Below are 19,828 nucleotides of genomic sequence, written 5' to 3'. Positions count from 1 at the left end.
GGGAGAGAGAGAGAGAGAGAGAGAGAGAGAGAGAGAGAGAGAGAGAGAGAGAGAGAGAGAGAGAGAGAGAGAGAGAGAGAGAGAGAGAGAGAGAGAGAGAGGTTTTAAAAAACCATTTACACCAAGGGCTTTCTCCAATGTACCTGTGAAGTTCCTGAAGCTGGGATTTAAGGGAAAATCAGCAGTTTTCCTCAAGATATGCAGTAAAAAATGGTGGGGATACAAGAGATATAATACATCTCCAATTCCACTAAAACAGGAACAAATCTCATGAATGAATTCAGATCTCCATTGAAGGCGCTCATCTCAATTGCCTCTAATCTAAATTTGCATCTTTACAATAAAGGATTCCTCCCCATCCAAAGCTTGTAGGGAAAAGATGATGTGCAATTATCAGTTTATAGTGTGTATAATAGAGAACGAAGGTCAGATCACTGTGTCTGGTACCCGGCCATGCCAAAGTTAGCCTGGTTCATCACTGGGCCAGGCTGAGCCTGAGAGGGTTGTGTCCCAAAGCCTCCCACCCAGGCAGGAGACTGTGATTGTCTAGAGCAGAGAACAACAAAAAGTGGATGTAAACATTTTCCTACATAGGCACTACACTCAACACAAGTAAACCAAGATACATTACACACATAGAAATACATGAAAACTTACTCTACACCAAATCCTTGCTGATTCCATGTTTGTCCGTACATTCCATAGGATGGTACTTGCCAGCCATTCGTCATGTACTGACCGTATTGTTGAGGATTGCTGTACATTTGATTCCAATGTCCCCACTGACCGTACTCCATCTGTAAAGGAAGCATCAAGAACTTGAGCTTGACTTTTCTACTGTTAGAACACTGAAGATGAAAAACACATGCTGGCCTATCTATCTATGGGATAGATTCAATGCCACATTAAAATGAGATTGAGATTAATAATACTACTAATAAAGCAAATTCACAAGCACTTACCGGTTGGACATTTTTGGCCATGTCAGGTGACTCTTTGCCCCAGTAGCACTTCACAACATGACCTTCGATGGTGGTACCATTCACTGAGACGATGGCATGAGCAGCACTTTCATGAGAGGAGAACCTGACAAAAAAATGATGCTGGTGATTGAAGAAATGGAAGAGCACAGCCATCCTATGGTTTACAATAAAATCAGAGGGACTGTCTTTGTCACCATCTTGATATTTCCTTTGAAATTAACAAGTATATGACAGAAATAATATATTAATATATAAATAATATATAACATCGTTATTACATATAATAAATTATACATGTATATTATACAAGATCAGGTACGGTTTTGTTTATGAAAAGGCTGCCTTCATTTGATCAAAAATAAAATAAAATCAGTAATATTTTGAAATAAAATTTAAAATAACTGTTTTTTACTTGATTTTATTTCCCCAGATGTAATTTATTCCTGTGATAGCAAAGCTGATTTGTTTTCAGACATTACTCCAGTGTCACATGATCCTTCAGAAATCAGTCAAATATGCTGCTTTAAAAACATTTATTATTATCCATTGATTTTTTCAAAAACAGCTGTGCTGCTTAATATTTTGTATGGAAACAGTGATACTTTTTTCAGGATTCTTTGATGAATATAAAGTAAAAGAAAACAGCATTTCTTTGAAATGGAAATCTTTTGTAACATCATAAATGTCTTTACTGTCCCCACCACTGATCTATTTAATGGATCTTTTCTGTATTATTTCTTAAAACAATCTTACTGACCCCAAACCTTTGAATGGTACTGTAATTAATAATAATTTATTTTAGTGTTTTTATTTCTTTCAAAGACTTAGATGTGTAACAAGAGGTTGTCTGATTGTTTTTTTTGTGTGCATTATTTTATGTTGCCCCCTTTTGGGAAATCAGTTTAATATTATGCTGATATTTGGCCTTATTGATATTGGTATTTTGCTGGCTTGGCTGATTAAGAGAAGTTGTCAATCTATATTACCCAAATCATCTATTTTTTTTGGTGAGAAAATAGTAAAAATGAGCAAATAAGGATTGATTTCATTTCAGCAACTTTGTGCACATCTCATTTTGAACCATTTAATTGCAGCTCATACTATTTAACCACAACAAGCAACCATTAACGTCTTACAGACTGTCCACATCATAAACCATCTAAATATAAGATGACTGAAAACATCAGAGGAATAGTTCCTTGAATGATACCTGATAAAAGAATAACCCTTCTCCGGGAAAACTCTGATCTCCATTATCTGTCCGAAAGGAGAAAACGTCTGTCGCATAAGGTGTTCTGTTTGAAGAGAGCAGTGTGAGTCACATCACAAAGCACTAAGAGCGAGCATGCCTACTAATACTCAGAACAGGTGATTAAAAGGGCAAATGCACACATACCTGTGAGACCTGACTGAATGCCCCCGCAGTACACTGTGCAGTTCTGAGGACTCGATTGGTTTACCACCTCATCAAACCTAAGCTGCTTGGAGCTGTCTGAAATTGTCCCCAATTACAGTCACATTAAATTAGCTCAACTCAAAGACAGTTAGCAAACCAAAGAAAGACAAAGTGGATTGAGATCAGACTTACTTTCTTGCACACTCTTGGGGGCGGGTGGTTTCCGAGTTGCCCAGTTAGTCCGGATTTGCCGTCCACCAAGCCACTGACCGCCCATGTGTACTATAGCATTCTCAGCATCCTAAAAGAGAAGACACTACAGATTTAACAAACACACGTAAAAGCAAAACAAAAAACACAACCTCTCAGCAGCACTACTAGTCTTTCAATAGTTCATCTTTATAATTAGGAACTACCCACATAAATGTCCTAGTTTTCTTTTAAGTACTATTACTAAACTGACTAAAACCTTACACTCAAACAGCAAACTTAACAGTCTGACTCATCCCAGTAGATTGAATATCTGTAATACTACAGCTATAATATGAATTGTAGTAAACAGAAATAGAATAACCTTCACTCTGTGTTCCTGTACTGGAGCCTTACCAGTTTGTTATAGAAGGACACAAATCCATACCCCTTTGATTTCCCTGTTGTCATATCCTTCACCACTCGTGCATCCCTGAAAGAAAAACGTAACAACGGAAAAGTCAGTCCATTGAAGGCTTGCTAGAGGATCTAAAAAAGAAAGGAACCACACACACATTGCACTGTACTGACACTGTTACAATATCCTAAGTTATTCTAACAAAACTTTACACTAACAACTGCATATTCTCTTGATTACTGGTACTTTAAAAATTATATAAAATAAAAAACAAGTACAAAGTCATGCAACCTACACTACTGCATGTGTTTAAAAGCTCCTGCAAACATTGCAACTTTTCTTAGACATCTCCTGTGACACAACATAATGGTCCAATCTTCATCTTAATAACTAGTACTTAATCTCTTATATTAGTAAAAGTCATCAATGTCATTACCATGCATTCCTAGTTTGAATTGCTGTCTCTAATTCTACTCAAGAATACATAGAAATATCAAAAGAGAAAAAAAGGAATTAAACGGCATACATGGCCTGTTAACAGATTTCTTTATTTTTCCTGGTCAATTCTTTACCACCAATATGGAGTTTGGGAAGCTGAAAATTTCGAGAAATTAACATTTTCAGAATTTTAGGAGAATCAAACTATCAAAACACAACTAGGAAAACCATCATAAAACAAATTTACAAGCAGATATTCATGAATTATCTAGGGATTGTTAAAAGTCTACACTACGTCAGCGTTAATTGAAAAATATTGCAGTATACAAATATGAAAAGCAAAGAGTAAATAGAAAAAAAATCTACATCTGAGTTCCCAGAGTGCACAGTTCCTTGCTGTTAGCCTTCAAGCTCCTGTCCAATCCTATGAGCATTTCTGTAAAATAACCAGAGCTCTATTAACTGACACTCAGAGCTAAAGGAGACTGAAATTTTTGCAGAGTAGCAGTGCATAATGTTTTTTTGTGTGTTGACAACTACAAATTTAATTTATGTAAATCAAAACTACTTACCAATTTCAGAAAAGCAGTGAAGTGATGAAAATTTTTAAGGTGCACTTTACAACAGATCGATCTGGGTACACAATATTGACTATACTGCCCTGTGCTTGCTGACAATATTGATTATGGGACTATTACATTTATCAAGGAGAAATAAAGCTTTCATTACTGACAGAAATGTGACTAAAGTGCCAGCTAATCCCAGCACAAATGACAAACGTAAAGTAAATGCTCATCTTTGCATCAATTTATTCCTAAAATTAGCAAATATGTTAACAACTATCAACAACCAAAGGTAACCAAAATAAAATAAATAAATCTATGAAATTGTTTCCACGGTTTTAGGGAAAACAGGGGTTAAAAAAGATAAAGAGCGAGGTCATATGACTCAAAGTAACCTCACACCACCACTCGACATTATTCAGACAAAAGCAAAACATATTCCATAGAAAGGTGTGACTTCATGGAACTTACGAGATTTTCCCAAAAGGTGCAAATGCAGCTCTGATGTCATCAGTTGTGATTTCAGGGCTCAAATCTCCCACAAAAACATGAAAGTGATCTGCAGAAAAATGACATTTAACACAAACTATTACATTTAAGAGTAAAAAAAAAAAAAACCTAAACCACAATTAATATAAAAGACAATAACTTACTAGATGTATCTTTCTTCTGACTGCTAGGAGTTGTCGCCCAATTTACCTTGACTTCCTGTCAATAGAAATACACTTATTGAAGCCATTAACATTATATTCAGGGTGCAACGAACCACAATAAACATCAAACCACCCAAATCTTGTTACACTTGTCTAATGAAACAATGCCGCAAGATGCACCTTTCCCAAAATCTTCCTTCCGTTCATGGCGGCTAAAGCAGCTGCAGCGTCTCTGTGTTCAAAGAATTCGACAAAGCAATACGGATCATTGCTTGTTTGCTGCAAAACAGAAAATCCAATAGAAGAGTTCACCTTCCTGCTGCTATCGGACTGCTGAGAAGAAAAGCCAGGAAAATATATTATTGCAAAGTCATGGGTATTGGGTGGAAGAATCTGTTTAATATTTTCTGTCATTAACATCATTTTGGCATTTTGGTTTGATTTTAAGAAATAAGAAATTTTAAGAAATTATGATTAGTTTGTTCTAGGATCATTTAAAAGCAAATTTATTCCAAATATTAACATAAATGTTGAGTTTGGCAGGCATTTCCACATAAACCCATTTCCACTCACAAACTCATAATGGAGGAGCTCAAATACAGAAAATTTCAGGGAACACTTGGAAAAACATAATTTGTGATGATTTTTTTTTTACCTCTGTTATCATTTTACAACTTTTACATGGCCCAATCTGAGTAAATAACTGAAGGATCAAGTTCTCCGTTACATCTCTTGAAAGATTCCCCACGTAGCTGAAAAACCAGATAAAACATACATTAATTTAAAAGATATAAACAGTAATTATAGATAACCCCCTTATAATTTAGCACATGTTTTTAGACTACATCATCTAGAGAGACTACATTAGATCTACATATGGGTTTTTAAAAAGAAAAGAGAACATGATAGATCACTGATATGGCTACAAATTAATCTTAAAACGCAAATATAAACTTGCTGAGGCCCTAATCTGGCCAAAAACAATCAATCTTCTGAGTGTCCTTCTGGGGTTATTAAAACTATAAATTATAATAAAATAATTCAAATGTATATTTCAGAGTCCGTATGGCTATGAAACTAAAAAAAAATACATATTTATTAGAGCAGAGATAAAATACCCTCCATGTGAAAGAGTAAACTGATGTTCAGTTTTATGTGTATATTTATAGATGAGCCAGGTATAGATCTGACTGCCCCCCCTCCTCCTCCTCCTTTTTTTTGCATGAGTGACATTAGGATGGGAACACACATTTGCCCTCATAACTGAACTACTGAAAATATGCGTTACAGATAATCATCCAGTCAAATCAGTTGACATTTTAATCTGACGGCGTTGTACAAAATCCACATTTCTAGAAAAGATAGCAGGCCTGAGATTAGATTTGGCCTTTACTAAATCAGCAGACAACGACATAACGTTAACTTACTCGTTTAAACACATAGATACTGAACATAGTTTATTAATTTACATATTAACCCCATATACCATAACTTAGGAAATGCAGTTCACATTTAGCTATATTATTTACATTTGATTGGATTTAATTATTTTGATGTATAGCCAATTTGACTACTTAGCCGCTAGCTTAGCTTAAGAATGCTACAGCTAAACATGTTTCTCACGCTCGTCGGATGAAGATAAAAGCTTTTCGATCTTTCTACTGTACGAAATATGAGCAATAGTAACTGACTGAACCCCTGTCGATATTAAACAGCGCTTACTAAAAGCCCTTGATGTCAAAAACGTTTGTAGGACGTCCTATTTGGAGCTAGCTGTTAGCTAGAACTATGTCAGTGAAGAGATTGTGCTAACGATTGAGCGGTTATTCACTGAGCACTGACTGGATTTGTGTTTTCCGCTACTTACAGGGTTTTTGGGTGGCTCTCGTCTTCCATTCTTGGATGCCGGAAGAAGTGCTAACAAAACTTGTTTTCAGTATCTCAAATGTGGTTTATTTTTAGGATGAACAATACTGGACTGGTGCTACTTTCAATCTTGAGTCGAAAATGGCGGAACCCGGGTAGTCAGGAAGACAGCCACTGCGCATGCGCAGAAGCAGACGATTGATCAGCCAGACAAGGAAAGGGGAGATTGATAAAAGCGTCGTGCTTGTATAACTGCAGGTGTCAATATATATCATGCTTCACAGGTATTTTACTTGATAATGTGACCTTGGATGTTAATGTATTTGTATGTTTTCTTTCAGCCAAATCTTTCAAGGCTTTTTACTTGTTTTCCAGTGACCACTTAAGTTTCAATGGATGCCTGGTCTTTGGCAAAAAGAAACACAGATAGCACTGATACCATGTAATAAATTAATGATGATTGGTAGTGATTGTAGATAGAGATTTTTATATTTTAAGAACCAAGAAAACGTCTGAAAATGTCATCACCAAATTCGATTCTCAGTACTTCTTTTGTAAAATATGTGTGTGTGTGTGTGTGTGTGTGTGTGTGTATTATGACAGAAAAAAATAATTTGTTGCAATGTATTCTTCATATTAAAGGGTGCATGAGATGAGTGTCTAAATATTATAAAATGTCAAATATTTAATTAATAATAGATTTACAAAACACTACTAAAGCGTACAACATGTTGAAGAGGTATAACTGCTATAACTGTCCTAGTATTACACATTATTTTGTATTAAATTGTATAGGTTATTCAATTTTATCTATAGAAAGAATCGAGGGATTATATGGGTTTTCCTTTACATCCCAAATATTTTAGCATTATGTGATAGATGACAAATGTGAAGAATAGTAGAATGACAGAGTATAGATCAGAGATATATTTTTTAAAGTATTGCTTGTCTGTCTTCAGAGGTGAACAAAACTAAAACGCAACAAGTGTTCTCGGTCCAATAAATCAGAGGGATAGGCGATTACGCGGATCAGAGCGGATCTCTGTCTGGACGGTCAGGGGGTCATTTATGGCCACACACGTGGGCGTTACAGTGAACCCTAGAACTTTCTCGGTAGTCTTCGGATGGACCTTACTGCTTCCAGAAACCCATCCCCATTTACAGTACGTCATCAAACGGACCCTTTAAAACGTCTGTAGCGGCTGTAATGGCACAATATTCGGGAGCGAAGCAATATCAGAGTATGAAAACACTGTCTCCAGTCGAAACGATGGCAACTAACGATCCTCTACCACCTGGGTGGGAGATCAAAATTGACCCGCAGACAGGTTGGCCGTTTTTTGTGGATCACAACAATCGCACAACGACGTGGAATGATCCGAGACATGACACGAAAAAGGTAAGATAGATCTTGATTTTGGTTTTGGAAGTTGCGCTGTCAAACGTGATCGGGTTTCAGGTGATTTAAAAAATGCAGATAGATGGCGCGTTTAATAGATTACTTTGGGTTACGGCATTTTACTGGGTGTTTCATCGAAAAGTCAATTTTGTTGAGTGCGTAGGCTACGATCCCACTCAGTATCCAAATCATACTTGAGCAGACTGTCTAGGGTTGAACAGCCACGCACTTGATATATTTGCTTTAGCTCGAGCAGTCACCTCTATTGAAACAGCGCTTCGCGTGCATTCGAACGGCTTGATGGAATATGCACAGGCGAAATATATTAGTGTGATGATCTCAGCTGAAGTGATTAGTGTGTGACGCACTGCAGTCATATGTGAGAGTGTTAGAACGACTCCACAATGTTTATTTAAAGCCCCGAGAAATACGCACACTGCGCTTGTTCTCCACGTCCCTGGAACTGAACAGCAAAACACGTCCCTCAAAGTTTCCCTTACATGGGATTTGAGAAAGATCCACCCACTCATGGATTCTGACATTACCAATGAATGGGCTTGAAAGTTACACATTGGAAGTGTCAAACTGTTCTGGAAGTAAAAAATGTGGGGTGGGGGGGACACGAGGGTTTGCCAGTTGGCATCCTCCATTAGGTAGATCAACACTTGTCCGAAGTTAGTGTCACCAAGAATCTACTGGAAAGACACAGCTGCCAGGAGATAAACTGGGCGCTACTCTTGGCGTCCTTGTCGAAGAAAAAAAAAAGCAGAGGGCGTGAGGTCATACTAGCCGTTATTCTCAGTTTACCAACTTGGGTTTGAATCAGTTTTGTAAAACTACATCTAAATCTCCTAATTTGATAACATTATAAACCAATCAGGTGTTTTAACCTTTAGGCCTAGGAGTCCTAGAGAAAGGAATCGGAATCAGTGTTGCATTTTAAGCTTGGCCGATAATAAATTGGTAAGTTGCCATTTTAATGTCTTTACATATTTGTTTTTATGTTTACAATGCAAAGACTTGTAGTTGTAGCCTACATTACATTTTTATTTGGGATGGAGAAACATTTAGCTGAATGTCAACATCTGAACTATCATTTATCATTTTCTGGTACTTGATGCATTGTCTGTTTTTCCTCTAAAAAACATGTTAAATTACATTCTCATTAGCGAAATTTAAATTTGAATTTCACAGACAAAAAACTCAATTGAAAATTGTCAGTAGTGAATCGATGCATGAGACACAGCTCAAACAGAAGTCACATTCAAACCAAGCAGCTTTCTGTTGCCCAACACAGCAAATTTGCTTGACTAACTTGAACACAAGCTGGGGAATTTTTTTTTGCCATCACGCGATACTCTCAATCACGTAGATTCCAATTGAGATGACTAGATTTCGTTGGTGAAATTTCGCAGACAATGAGCAAAAGTAACTGTGGCCGCACTTTTATTTAGCAATAATTGGCCCCCTGTTGAAAACTAGTATCTTTAAGTATGTATACTGGCAGTTCTGCGGCTTCGAAATCAGAATAGGTGTTTTGTGATAATTTGTTAGGGATATTATTATATCGTTTGATGTTTGTTGTGTCTGTGCTGATTTACATTGATGAGTAAGGGAGGTCCTCCCCCTCACAAAGAGTATTTTAAGACACAGTGTCAACAGCACAGGAACCCATTGAAAAATGCTGCCTAGAGTGAGTCATGGCATTAGAATCGACTGCATACTGGGTATATCCTGTAAGCCAATGCAGTCGCTTAACAGTTGTTGTGTACTGCTTGTTTTTACCCACTCATGTTTCTTGTTTGATCCTGGACAGCCTTGTCATTGAGCGAGGGCGGACTGACCTTTTCATGTCAAACGGATGAGAGAAAACGCGAGCTGCGTTTAAGCTGAGTTTTACATTTACAGTTGTGGTCAGAATTAATGGCACCCCTGGTAAATATGATCAAAAATGACTGTAAAAAATAAATTGCATTGTTTATCCTTTTGATCTTTCATTAAAAAAATGAGCAAAAATCGAACCTTTCATTGAAGTAAAAGAATGGAAAGTGGGGAGGAAATCACATTATGAAATAAATTAATTTATTCATTTGGCCGCAGTAACATAATAAATAATATAATTGTACTTTAGACAGATTTACAACGGGTGGAATTCGCATATGACTGAGTATGACAAGTCGTAAAATTCTACAACTTGACAGTGATGTGAAGCTAATAGGAAAAATTTAGCAGGTGTAAAACACTGTTAATCACATCACAAAATGTGTCATATGTCTATGAGAGTGACTTTCAGTTCACAAAATGCATATAATCATAACTGATAACACTAAGATAATACTGGAGTTTTTAGACGTTGTGCTTTGTAGTAAAGCTCTATTTGAACACTTCTTACGTTTGTCAATGTTTAACTCCCAAAAGTTTGTCCCCATTGTGGCTATGGTGTATATATACCCATTATTTTCCTTTTACAGTTCAGATTAATTATGAGAATAATGATCTAGGTACTGATTATGCAGGGTTATTACACAAAAAACATCTACATACCATTATCTCTGGGTTGTTCTTAATATTTTTGGCCTTAGCAAAGTCATTGGTGCAAGTCAAAATATTTTGTCATGCTGCTTGTTAATAATTGGAGCTTACTCAGTAACCCAGTCAACCGCATGCTTTCGTTATTTGCCTTCTCCTGCAAAACAATTTGCCGTATAGCTACTAAATACTTCAGCAGAGAAGGAATGAAGAGCATCATCAGAAGTGATGTTGTTGATCAGATCTATGTTTACCAGAGTATATTGCATTACTTGCATTATGGTGTTAAATTTGTCATCATTGCGTGAGGATATAACTAGTTATTTTTGAATAGTGTTTTCAACTGCTTATTTATTTATTTTTTCAGATTTTTTCAAATGGCCCCTCTATGTCCTCAGAGTCTCCTCAGGACATGCACAAAACCTTTATTCAAGAGATGAGGCAACCAATGCTACGCCAGGGCTACATCCCCATCCCAGTCTCCCATGAAAACACTGAACCCAGGCTGCAGCAGTATCCAAGTTTCTCTTACTTCCATCCAGCAGTGCAGCAAAACTTGAGAACAGATGGACGTACACCTTCCCCGACCCCAGCAACACACTGTCGGCCTAGATCTCCAGTGCAGGCCCCATCAGAGGCATGTTTGTCTTGCTCTCCTGCTTTACATGGGCCTGAGGTAAGCCCATTAGATCCTTTTAGATATGGCAGTTTCTGTCAGACTTTGGATACATTATGAAAGATTCACATTCATTTACTGACTATGCTTCTGAAGGATTTTTACTTGGAAATTTCCCTTGGTGCCCTGTATTTTCTTGCTAAAGAATTTGTGCAATAACAGTGGCCTTTTTAGCTGTGCAATATGACGCCCATCTACATGTTCTGTTCCACTGTATGAATTGTTTAGGTGAGATACATGTGATTGATTTTTATATTTATTCTGTGATTTGGAAATGCAGCATACACTGAGCCCAAGACAAATTTTCCTAAGGGGAAAATAAAGTATATTGTATTGTATTGTATTGTAAATTTGGTTAAACTTTATTTTAAGGTGTCTCAACTATACATTTAAGTACTGAGCAATATTAAGTAACTACATGTACTTGCTATAGGGTTTAGTTTAGGGTTCGTTGCATGTAATTATCCATAATTTATAGTTATTACTATAGTAACTACATGTAACATATGTAACAGTGACACTGTAAAATAAAGTGTTACCTTACATTTTAAAAATGTCATAGTTTTATAGGTTTCTGAAAATTAACACTTGCTAAAAGTGGTAATATAAACACATTATTGCTGATTCTAATGTTCTGTCTTTATTTACTTTGGCACTTCACATTGGTTTGTCAACCATTGCCCAAGTTAATGCAATACAACATTATTATTATTTTTTTTAAATAAATATTTTATATATATATAATCAATTGAATGCATCCTTGCTGAATAAAAGTATTAATTTCAATGGTAGTGTATAGTATAAAGGTAGTGCTAGCTTTTTCCAAAATCAAACTGTATTTTCATTTTCACTAGGTTCATCAACCACAGGGGACACACCAACAAATTAGTGGCCTTCATCAACAGCCCCGACCCAGCAGTACAGGTCTCCGGACAGGCTATATCCCTATTCCGGTGATCCATGAGGGTTTAGGAGGGGGCCTACAGTCCCAGCCTAGCCAAAGTTCTCATCCCACACGCGAAAAAATCCCAATCTACCGTGAACAAGTGCCCATTCAGATTCAACAGAACCGCGCTGCCAGTCCCATCCCGGTCCCCTTAAGGGCCCAGTCACCAGTCATTTCTCAGATCATGGGAGAGAGACCCCAGGTATGTGTGTTTTTAGTAAGATGTTAGGTATTTTTTGGCATAAGCTCAAGGCGTTAATGTTAATTTATGTAATATTTAATATTTATTTACCATTACTAAAGTGTTCAGAAGTAATATATGAAATTAAACAAAAGTAAATATGTTAACATTGCCAGATCCAGCAACACATTGGACATGCAGTAATACCACCTAAAGCTGAACAACCAGTTGAAGAAATTGTCAGAGCGTCGCCTGCATTTGAGTTTCCCATTCAGAGAGTTAGTGACGTTTCTCAACAAATATATCATCAGCCAGTACACCAACAGCAACAAAAACAACAACCTACACAAATACCTCAGCCAAAAGCACAACAACCTACACCGCAGTCACCGCAGATATCAGAGACATCCAATATTACCATACAAGTTCCTCCAGCACCAGAACCCCAGGAAACAGCTGCCCCTCAAACACCTCAAGACGTCCCACCTCCATACGTCCAGCCTGAGGAGACTCTGGAACAAGATCTGAGTCACCCAGGACTGATCAAAGTGCATCAGATATTGGAACGTGTGGAGAAACTGGCACAGGAGGTGAAATGTTTCGATGGGAAGAAGAATGATAAAAGATACTTGTTGCTGGAGGAGATGTTGACCAAAGAACTGCTGGCTCTGGACTCGGTAGACCCTGAGGGTCGCCCAGATGTGCGTCAGGCTCGGAGGGATGGTGTCCGCAAAGTTCAGACCATTCTAGATGAACTGGAGGTGTTTGGAGAGCAGTTGGAAAAGCTGGCTGGTGACAAGTGCCGCGAGGCGAAAGGAGAGCCAAGTATGATTTATCAAGCAAATACAGAAAAGGTCAAGGAGATTTCATAATCGCACAAATTTGAGAAGAACACTAATCAAATCCCCATTCTTGTTTTTACTTGCACAATTACTATTAGTTGCATGCACGAATAATTGAAGTTTTCTGTTGGAAATTAAATTATCTTATGTGATTTGTTTACTGAGTGCAATCATGTGTGCTGTTATGTGATGCTGCTGTTGTCAAATCTCACCATGCCAGTGTCTTATAGCAAAAGACAGTGGTGACACGTTTTATTCAAAAATACACATGAAAACGAGGCCTTGAACCAGAAGAAAGTATTTTAACGTCCAATAAGTATCTTTTATACCATGTGGAATGAATGTTAAAATGCTTTTTAATAATCCTCAAGAACTTTTTTTTTTTGAAGTAGTGGGCCATCACAGTGAAAAAGTTTTGATTTGATTTGATTTGTAACATTTTTCATGTGTGGACTAAAATAGAAGAAATGTATACATTTGAAATATAAAGGCATTCATTTTGGTTTTGAATTCTGGGAAGGTTTTGTTTATATATATATATAAATAATGTATAAACAATTATTGCCTTTTAATATAAATGTTTGAACATCATACAGGGAGAATAATTCGTTGTTGAGAGCGAGCTTTGCTGACAGAATTCCCTGAGATGGTTTGAACTCTTGTCAGTATTGTTGTTTGTTGAATGACAGTGACACAAATAATGCTATATTTTTATTCTATTTTTCTGTGCCAAAAAGAACATTTCAGATAGTAAGAATGTTCTTCTTAAAAATGTTGAATCTAAAAAAAAACACATTATAAAATTTTCACTGAATATATGGTCGCCTTATGTTTAAGGAACGGTTTGTTAAAGCAGTCAGGGTCGGTCCAAAGTTGTGGTGATTCATGAACTCAAGAGGTACCAAAATAATTATGTTTTATCAACATTGTGCCCTTGAGCAAGGCAACTTAATCACAACATGCATGAAATGGACTTGAAATGAGTGTACCAAAAATTACTTTGTATAATGTGTCAGCTCAATTCTGTTTAAAAGAGAGTGCTGTATGTCTCACATTACTGTGAGGCTTTTTTTTTATCACAATGACCTGTTACTGACTCTGATATCGTAGTAATAATAATGCGAACAAAACTGGTTTCAAAGTCTGTTTTGTGAAATAGTATGCAATGTTCAGTGTTCACAGCTTGGAAATTTGCTGTTTGTTAAAATGTCGACATGATATGGTCACATAAGCATAACTGCAAATAAATATTTTTTGGAAAATATAATAAAGCAATTTGCTTACATTAAGTTGCATGGTTTATAATTTTACACCCACAGTTTAAAAAAGATGTATGCTGTGTCCAGTAACTGTGTTTGAAGTGCAAAGGAACAAACAGGATCACTACTGCGTGGACTATCCAGTGGTTTATTAGGTATTATTTTTAAAGCGCCTACGGAAACGCTACAAAAAGAAGGAACGTGCGAGGGCTAATTTCTATAAAGACCCATTCAAATTCTTAAAGAAGTTATTCACCAGTGAGAAGAATGGCATTTTAAAAGCATCTAGGGTTGAGCTAGAGAGATATTTGAAAGAAACACATACAGATGCAAAAAGGCATGAGCCTATGTCAATTCCATCAGACATCCCACCTATCAATCCACCAGAATACCAAATGGAGGTCTGTGCACCTAAGTGGAAAGAGGTAGAGCAGGCTGTGAGAAAGGCAAGGGCTTCATCATCTCCAGGGCCTAATGGAGTTCCGTACAGAGTGTACAAAAGTGCTTCAGGAGTTCTACGAATTCTGTGGAAATTGATAAAAGTAGCATGGGAAAAACAGGTTGTACCTAGAGCATGGCGCAGAGCAGGTGGAGTCTTTATAGCTAAAGAAAAAGATGCTACAAGCATCAGTCAGTTTCGTCCTATTTCACTATTAAACGTTGAAGGTAAGATTTTCTTCAGCATTATTGCTCAGAGATTGTCCACCTACCTATTAAAGAATGGCTTCATTGACACCTCAGTTCAATAAGCGGGCATTCCAGGGTTCTCAGGATGCTTAGAACAATGTTATCTGGCAACGAATTCAATCAGCTAAAAAGGAGAGGAAGGAGCTCCATGTGACATTCCTGGATTAGGCTAATAATGCATATGGTTCAGTGCCACATGAGCTTCTTTGGGCAGCATTTGATTTTTTCAGAGTACAAATGTCAATAACAAATTTAGTAAAAGCCTATTTTGGAGATTTGCTATTTAGTTTCTCAACTCCAGAATTCAGCACTACATGGCAATGCTTAGGGGTTGGAATAATGGCAGGATGCACCATTTCTCCACTGGCTTTTACCTTGGCAATGGAAGTAATAATTAGGGCATCAAGATGGGTAGTAGGAGGAGAGCGATTGGCTTCTGGAATGCGACTACCACCAATCAGAGCATACATGGATGACATGACAACCATGACTACAACAGTAGCCTGCACTAATCGGTTATTGGGTAAGTTAACCGATAATATTGAATGGGAACGAATGCAATTTAAGCCCTCTAAATCAAGGAGCATCTCGATAGTTAAAGGAACAAAACATTCTTCATTAATGGTGAGGCAATACCAACAGTTTCTGAGAAGCCAGTGAAGAGTCTTGGGAGATGGTACGACGGGGATCTAAAGGACACAGTTCGAGTGGGAGAAGTTAGACGACAAGCAGTGCAAGGGTTGAAGAGCATAAACAGCTGTGCTCTACCAGGCAAACTAAAACTCTGGTGCTTTCAGTTTGGTCTATTGCTGAGGTTGCTGTGGCCACTGACTGTGTACAAGGTTTCTTTGACAACAGTGGATAAGCTGGAAGCGTTAATAAGTTCATACATTAGGAAATGGTTGGGAGTTCCACGCTGACTCAGCAGAGTGGGACTTTATAGTAAAGGAATATTGCAGCTGCCAGTCTCTGCTTTAACCGAGGAGTTTAAGTGCGCCAAGGTCAGACTGGAAATTACCTTAGAAGAGTCACGCGACAAATGTGTAAGGGAGGCAGCACCTGTGTTAAAAACTGGTAGAAAGTGGTCAGCAAAGAAATCTGTGGTAGAGGCAAAGGCTGCCCTTCAAATTGGTGATATCGTGGGACAGGTACAGCATGGAAGAGGGGGTTTTGGGCTCAGTTTAGCTCCTCCTATGGCACAAGGCAGGCCCAGCTGAAAGGAGGAAGCTGGTTGTCAACGAGGTGCGAAAGCAGGAGGAGAGGATGAGGTGTATAAAGGCCATTTCACAGGCCAAGCAGGGAGAGTGGATGAGATGGGAGAGTGTGGAACAACGCAAGATGTGCTGGCAAGACCTTTGGTCAATGGAAGAGAATAGGATCAGTTTCCTTATCAGGTCAACATATGATGTTCTCCCATCACCACAGAACCTAAACCTCTGAGTAGGAGAGGATCCCTCTTGTCCTTTGTGTTCATCGCCTGCCACATTATGGCACATTTTGACAGGATGTAAGGTGGCTCTTAGCCAAGGTCGGTTTACTTGGCGCCATGACCAAGTACTGCGATGTTTGGCTTTAGCATTGGAAGGCAAGCGTATCATGACCAATAAGTTGCCACCTGTTCTAGCAAAACATTACACACAGAAGACAATATTCCTCCGCCCAGGCGAGCAACCACCAAGAAAAGGTGTTAAAACCAATTCTCGCCCAGGACAACTGGAAGCTGCTAGGGACTGAAAAATGCTGTCTGATCTTGATCAACAGCTTATTTTTCCACCTGAGATTGCCACCACTAACCTCCGACCAGATATTGTTTTGTGGTCTGGATCAGCACGCATTGTTCAACTGATACAGTTAACAGTGCCATGGGAGGATGCGGTAGATGAGGCATATGAGAGGAAGAAACTGCGGTATGCTCATCTGGCCACTGAAGCAGAACAGCGAGGATGGAGAATCCAGGTTTATCCAGTGGAAGTGGGTTGTCGAGGATTTGTGGCACACTCTACAACCCGGTTCCTCAGAGACGTCGGATTCAGTGGCCAAGAGTTGCGTCGCACAGTAAAGAACTTATCTGAAGCAGCAGAGAGGAGCAGCAACTGGCTGTGGTTGAGACGGAAAGATTCTGGCTGGCTGTGTACAGGCCGCCACGCTACGGTTTCGTAGAATTCTTGAAAAACTCGAAGAGTCTGTTGGTTTATTTGTATAGTTTGCATAGTAATTACAGTTATTACGTTCCTGTGTATATTGCGTGAATAAGGGTTGGTGTTTGGGGAGATATTGTGTTTTGCGGTAGGTAGTATGCCATACGGAACCATTGCCACTGAACCTACTTTAACGAAAACAGTGGGGCTCGACAGCCTTAGTCAAACTGGTTGGCGCGTATGGTTGGGTTGCGGAGAGATTGTGAGATTGTGGTTAGGTCCCATGTGAACTACGAGGAAGGAGCAACCTCAGCAGCAGGAGGGATGTGAAGGTCAGTAAGCTGGGCTGAGTTGAGTGGGGGACGGAGGGGGGTGACTCTGGGACGCCAGAGTCACTGTCGAGCCCTCTTGAGGGGTCGTGGGCTAGTCGACGAAACACTGAGGATGGAAGGTGCCCACTTGAAAACCCTAGAGATGTCCCCTACTCGGCTCAATCCAGAAGGTTGTCGTGCTGGTCCACTGGGGAGACCACACTGTAGTTGCAGCCGTTGTGTGTGCTGCTGACGCGGCAAGTACACTGCAGCCGTTAACGCCGGACAGAAGGAGATTCACATCACCATATGGAAGGAAGCATAAATGGATGGAGAAGCATAGGTTACTGTAAAGCTACGTCTTAGTTTGTGCTTATCTTGGCGAAATCCGAGTGCAAATCAGCATGAGGTTTTAACATCTACTCACGTGTAATGGAAATTTTTTAAACATGTAGGTCAACCAAAACCACAGTAATTAAAAAGGTCAGCTATAGGAAAGTCAAGAAATTAGTCAGTGGTAAAGAGTCCTTTTAGACAAATTTGCAGGATAAATGTTTCTTGAAATCTAGAGTGAGACCACAGCATTATGTAATCAATTGGGGATAATATTACATCTAGAAAGCATTTTAATTCCTCTTAGGATGGGGATCAAAGACTATAATGTACAAAGGAGTTGCTGAGTGACGCCTACATGCCAACTACATCTTTACCAGCCAGACAACGAACATTTCACTGACCACTGATTACATCTCTCCAGTCATTTTAGGACGGACTTCAAAGACTATAAATTAATATAGTCTATATTATATTAATATTAATATAAAAGGGGGTCAAAACAAAAGGTTGGCCTTAAAAAAGTGTTTTACGTAAATGTAAAAGGCCTACGTTTCAGCGAATTTCAACCTGATCTCATGAAAATCAAAACGCTAAACGCGCCATTTACGCGCTAAAACTAATTTATTATGTGGTGATTTCGTATGAATCGTATGGAAACGTTCAAAAGGTCCACCCTATAACCCCAACCCTAAACCTAACCGTCAGTGTAAGTAGATCGTAAAAACATTCAGAGAGCGTATTTTATAAGAATTAGCTACCAATTCACCAAATGTAAAATAGCATGTTTTTTTCAGATGTTTCAAAAGTTAGTAGGGTGCTCATTTTCAGGTTCCATTGACACAGATTTAATTTAGCATGCGAGGCACAAACAGGAGTGCTGTAACAGTGGAATGTTAGGATGACTCTATATGGGGCCCTGATTAGACAGTGTCTCCCCACCCCCTGAAATGCAATTTTGCAAGGGGCCCAAGGCAATAAACTGTCAAGGAACTAGTTATAAACTGCTAGAAACTAGTGCTTGTTTACATATAAAAACAACGGAAACAGCAGTTCACACAGAACATATTTTTGCTTTTGATGTATATGCACTGCATTTTATGCATTCGATATAGCGTCCGATAATGCTTCTAACAAAAGTAGGGGTGTAACGATATTTGAACCGAACCGAAAAACCGCGATACACCACCCACGATACGTATCGCGATACTCTCATGGCGAACCGAACACGCCCCGCCCCCTGCTGCCCCGCCCAGCCCCGGCTCATTGCACCTCATTGTGTTATGTGTACACAACGAATACAGGGCTGTTGCCTAACCACCATTAACCACATATAATCGCAATAAGCTCAGTGTTTTGTTACTTTTGATAATAAGCAAGGTGTAATCTTTCAAATTATGTCTATTTGATCACGAAATGTAAACAATAAATGCCGTTTTGGCGCTCTTAGATGTGGCGTGACAGATATCACTGTATGCATGCGGCAGCGCGGAGCGCGATCATCTCTTCCTCAGTTACAGAATAAACATGAATGGACAACCGAACTAAGGTATGTTGAAAGATACAGTATACTTACTGAAAGGCATTATAACTCGTGTAAACACTCAATCAGTGTTTCAACAGCGGAAATACGTCAATAAAACGCTTAGTTTTTCACATAGCTTTATATTTACCTCAGGCAAGTCATTCAGTGTCCACAGTGTCCACAACTCTTTCACTAAATAAATGGTATATATTAGCCTATATATTATATTTTACTTAACCTGTTTATGATATCTTGATTATTTAATGTATGTTTAAAATAGTTGTCATGAAAATAACAGCAACTGTGTAAATTATTATATAACATTAACAAATTAGAGTAAAAACATGTTAATGCAAAAATTGCCTTATGTGTAGTTTACATGTTTTCATACAATTTGTCATTTGAGTGTTGATTATTATTAAATCATTTAGCCTAAAAGTCTAGGCTCTATTGTTAAGCTTTAATGTTATAGTAATGTGCAAGTAAGGGCTGTAGT

General features: G+C 38.3%; 2 protein-coding genes across 8 annotated transcripts; one reads left to right on the top strand and one right to left on the bottom strand.

Moving 5' to 3' along the window:
• Positions 1–135: 135 nt before the first annotated feature.
• tial1 (TIA1 cytotoxic granule-associated RNA binding protein-like 1) lies at positions 136–6,670 on the bottom strand. Of its 7 annotated transcripts, none has more exons than XM_056257074.1 (12): positions 6,508–6,670; positions 5,296–5,392; positions 4,821–4,973; positions 4,641–4,695; positions 4,459–4,546; positions 2,986–3,061; positions 2,572–2,680; positions 2,380–2,475; positions 2,194–2,278; positions 963–1,086; positions 658–797; positions 136–546 (listed from the first exon to the last, which is right to left on the bottom strand). In XM_056257074.1, exons 1-12 carry the CDS (start codon positions 6,534–6,536, stop codon positions 432–434), a joined length of 1,167 nt encoding a protein of 388 aa, XP_056113049.1. In that variant the 5' UTR covers positions 6,537–6,670; the 3' UTR covers positions 136–431. The 7 variants fall into 7 exon arrangements, with proteins under 7 accessions (XP_056113049.1, XP_056113050.1, XP_056113051.1 ...); XM_056257075.1 differs by having other exon boundaries at positions 4,821–4,970; XM_056257076.1 differs by having other exon boundaries at positions 4,821–4,919.
• Positions 6,671–7,605: 935 nt separating this feature from the next.
• On the top strand, positions 7,606–14,364 carry bag3 (BCL2 associated athanogene 3). The gene is made up of 4 exons (XM_056257063.1): positions 7,606–7,905; positions 10,802–11,110; positions 11,965–12,258; positions 12,414–14,364. The coding sequence occupies exons 1-4, from the start codon at positions 7,714–7,716 to the stop codon at positions 13,107–13,109; spliced, it is 1,491 nt and encodes a 496-aa protein (XP_056113038.1). The 5' UTR covers positions 7,606–7,713; the 3' UTR covers positions 13,110–14,364.
• The last annotated feature ends 5,464 nt before the right edge of the window (positions 14,365–19,828 follow it).

Source organism: Rhinichthys klamathensis, unplaced genomic scaffold (genome assembly GCF_029890125.1).
Source record: "Rhinichthys klamathensis goyatoka isolate OS25496 unplaced genomic scaffold, OSU_Roscu_1.1 h1tg000135l_1, whole genome shotgun sequence".
NCBI lineage: Eukaryota > Metazoa > Chordata > Actinopteri > Cypriniformes > Leuciscidae > Rhinichthys > Rhinichthys klamathensis.
The sequence above is the reverse complement of the archived record's forward strand: the minus strand, read 5'-3'. Positions and strand labels throughout refer to the sequence as shown.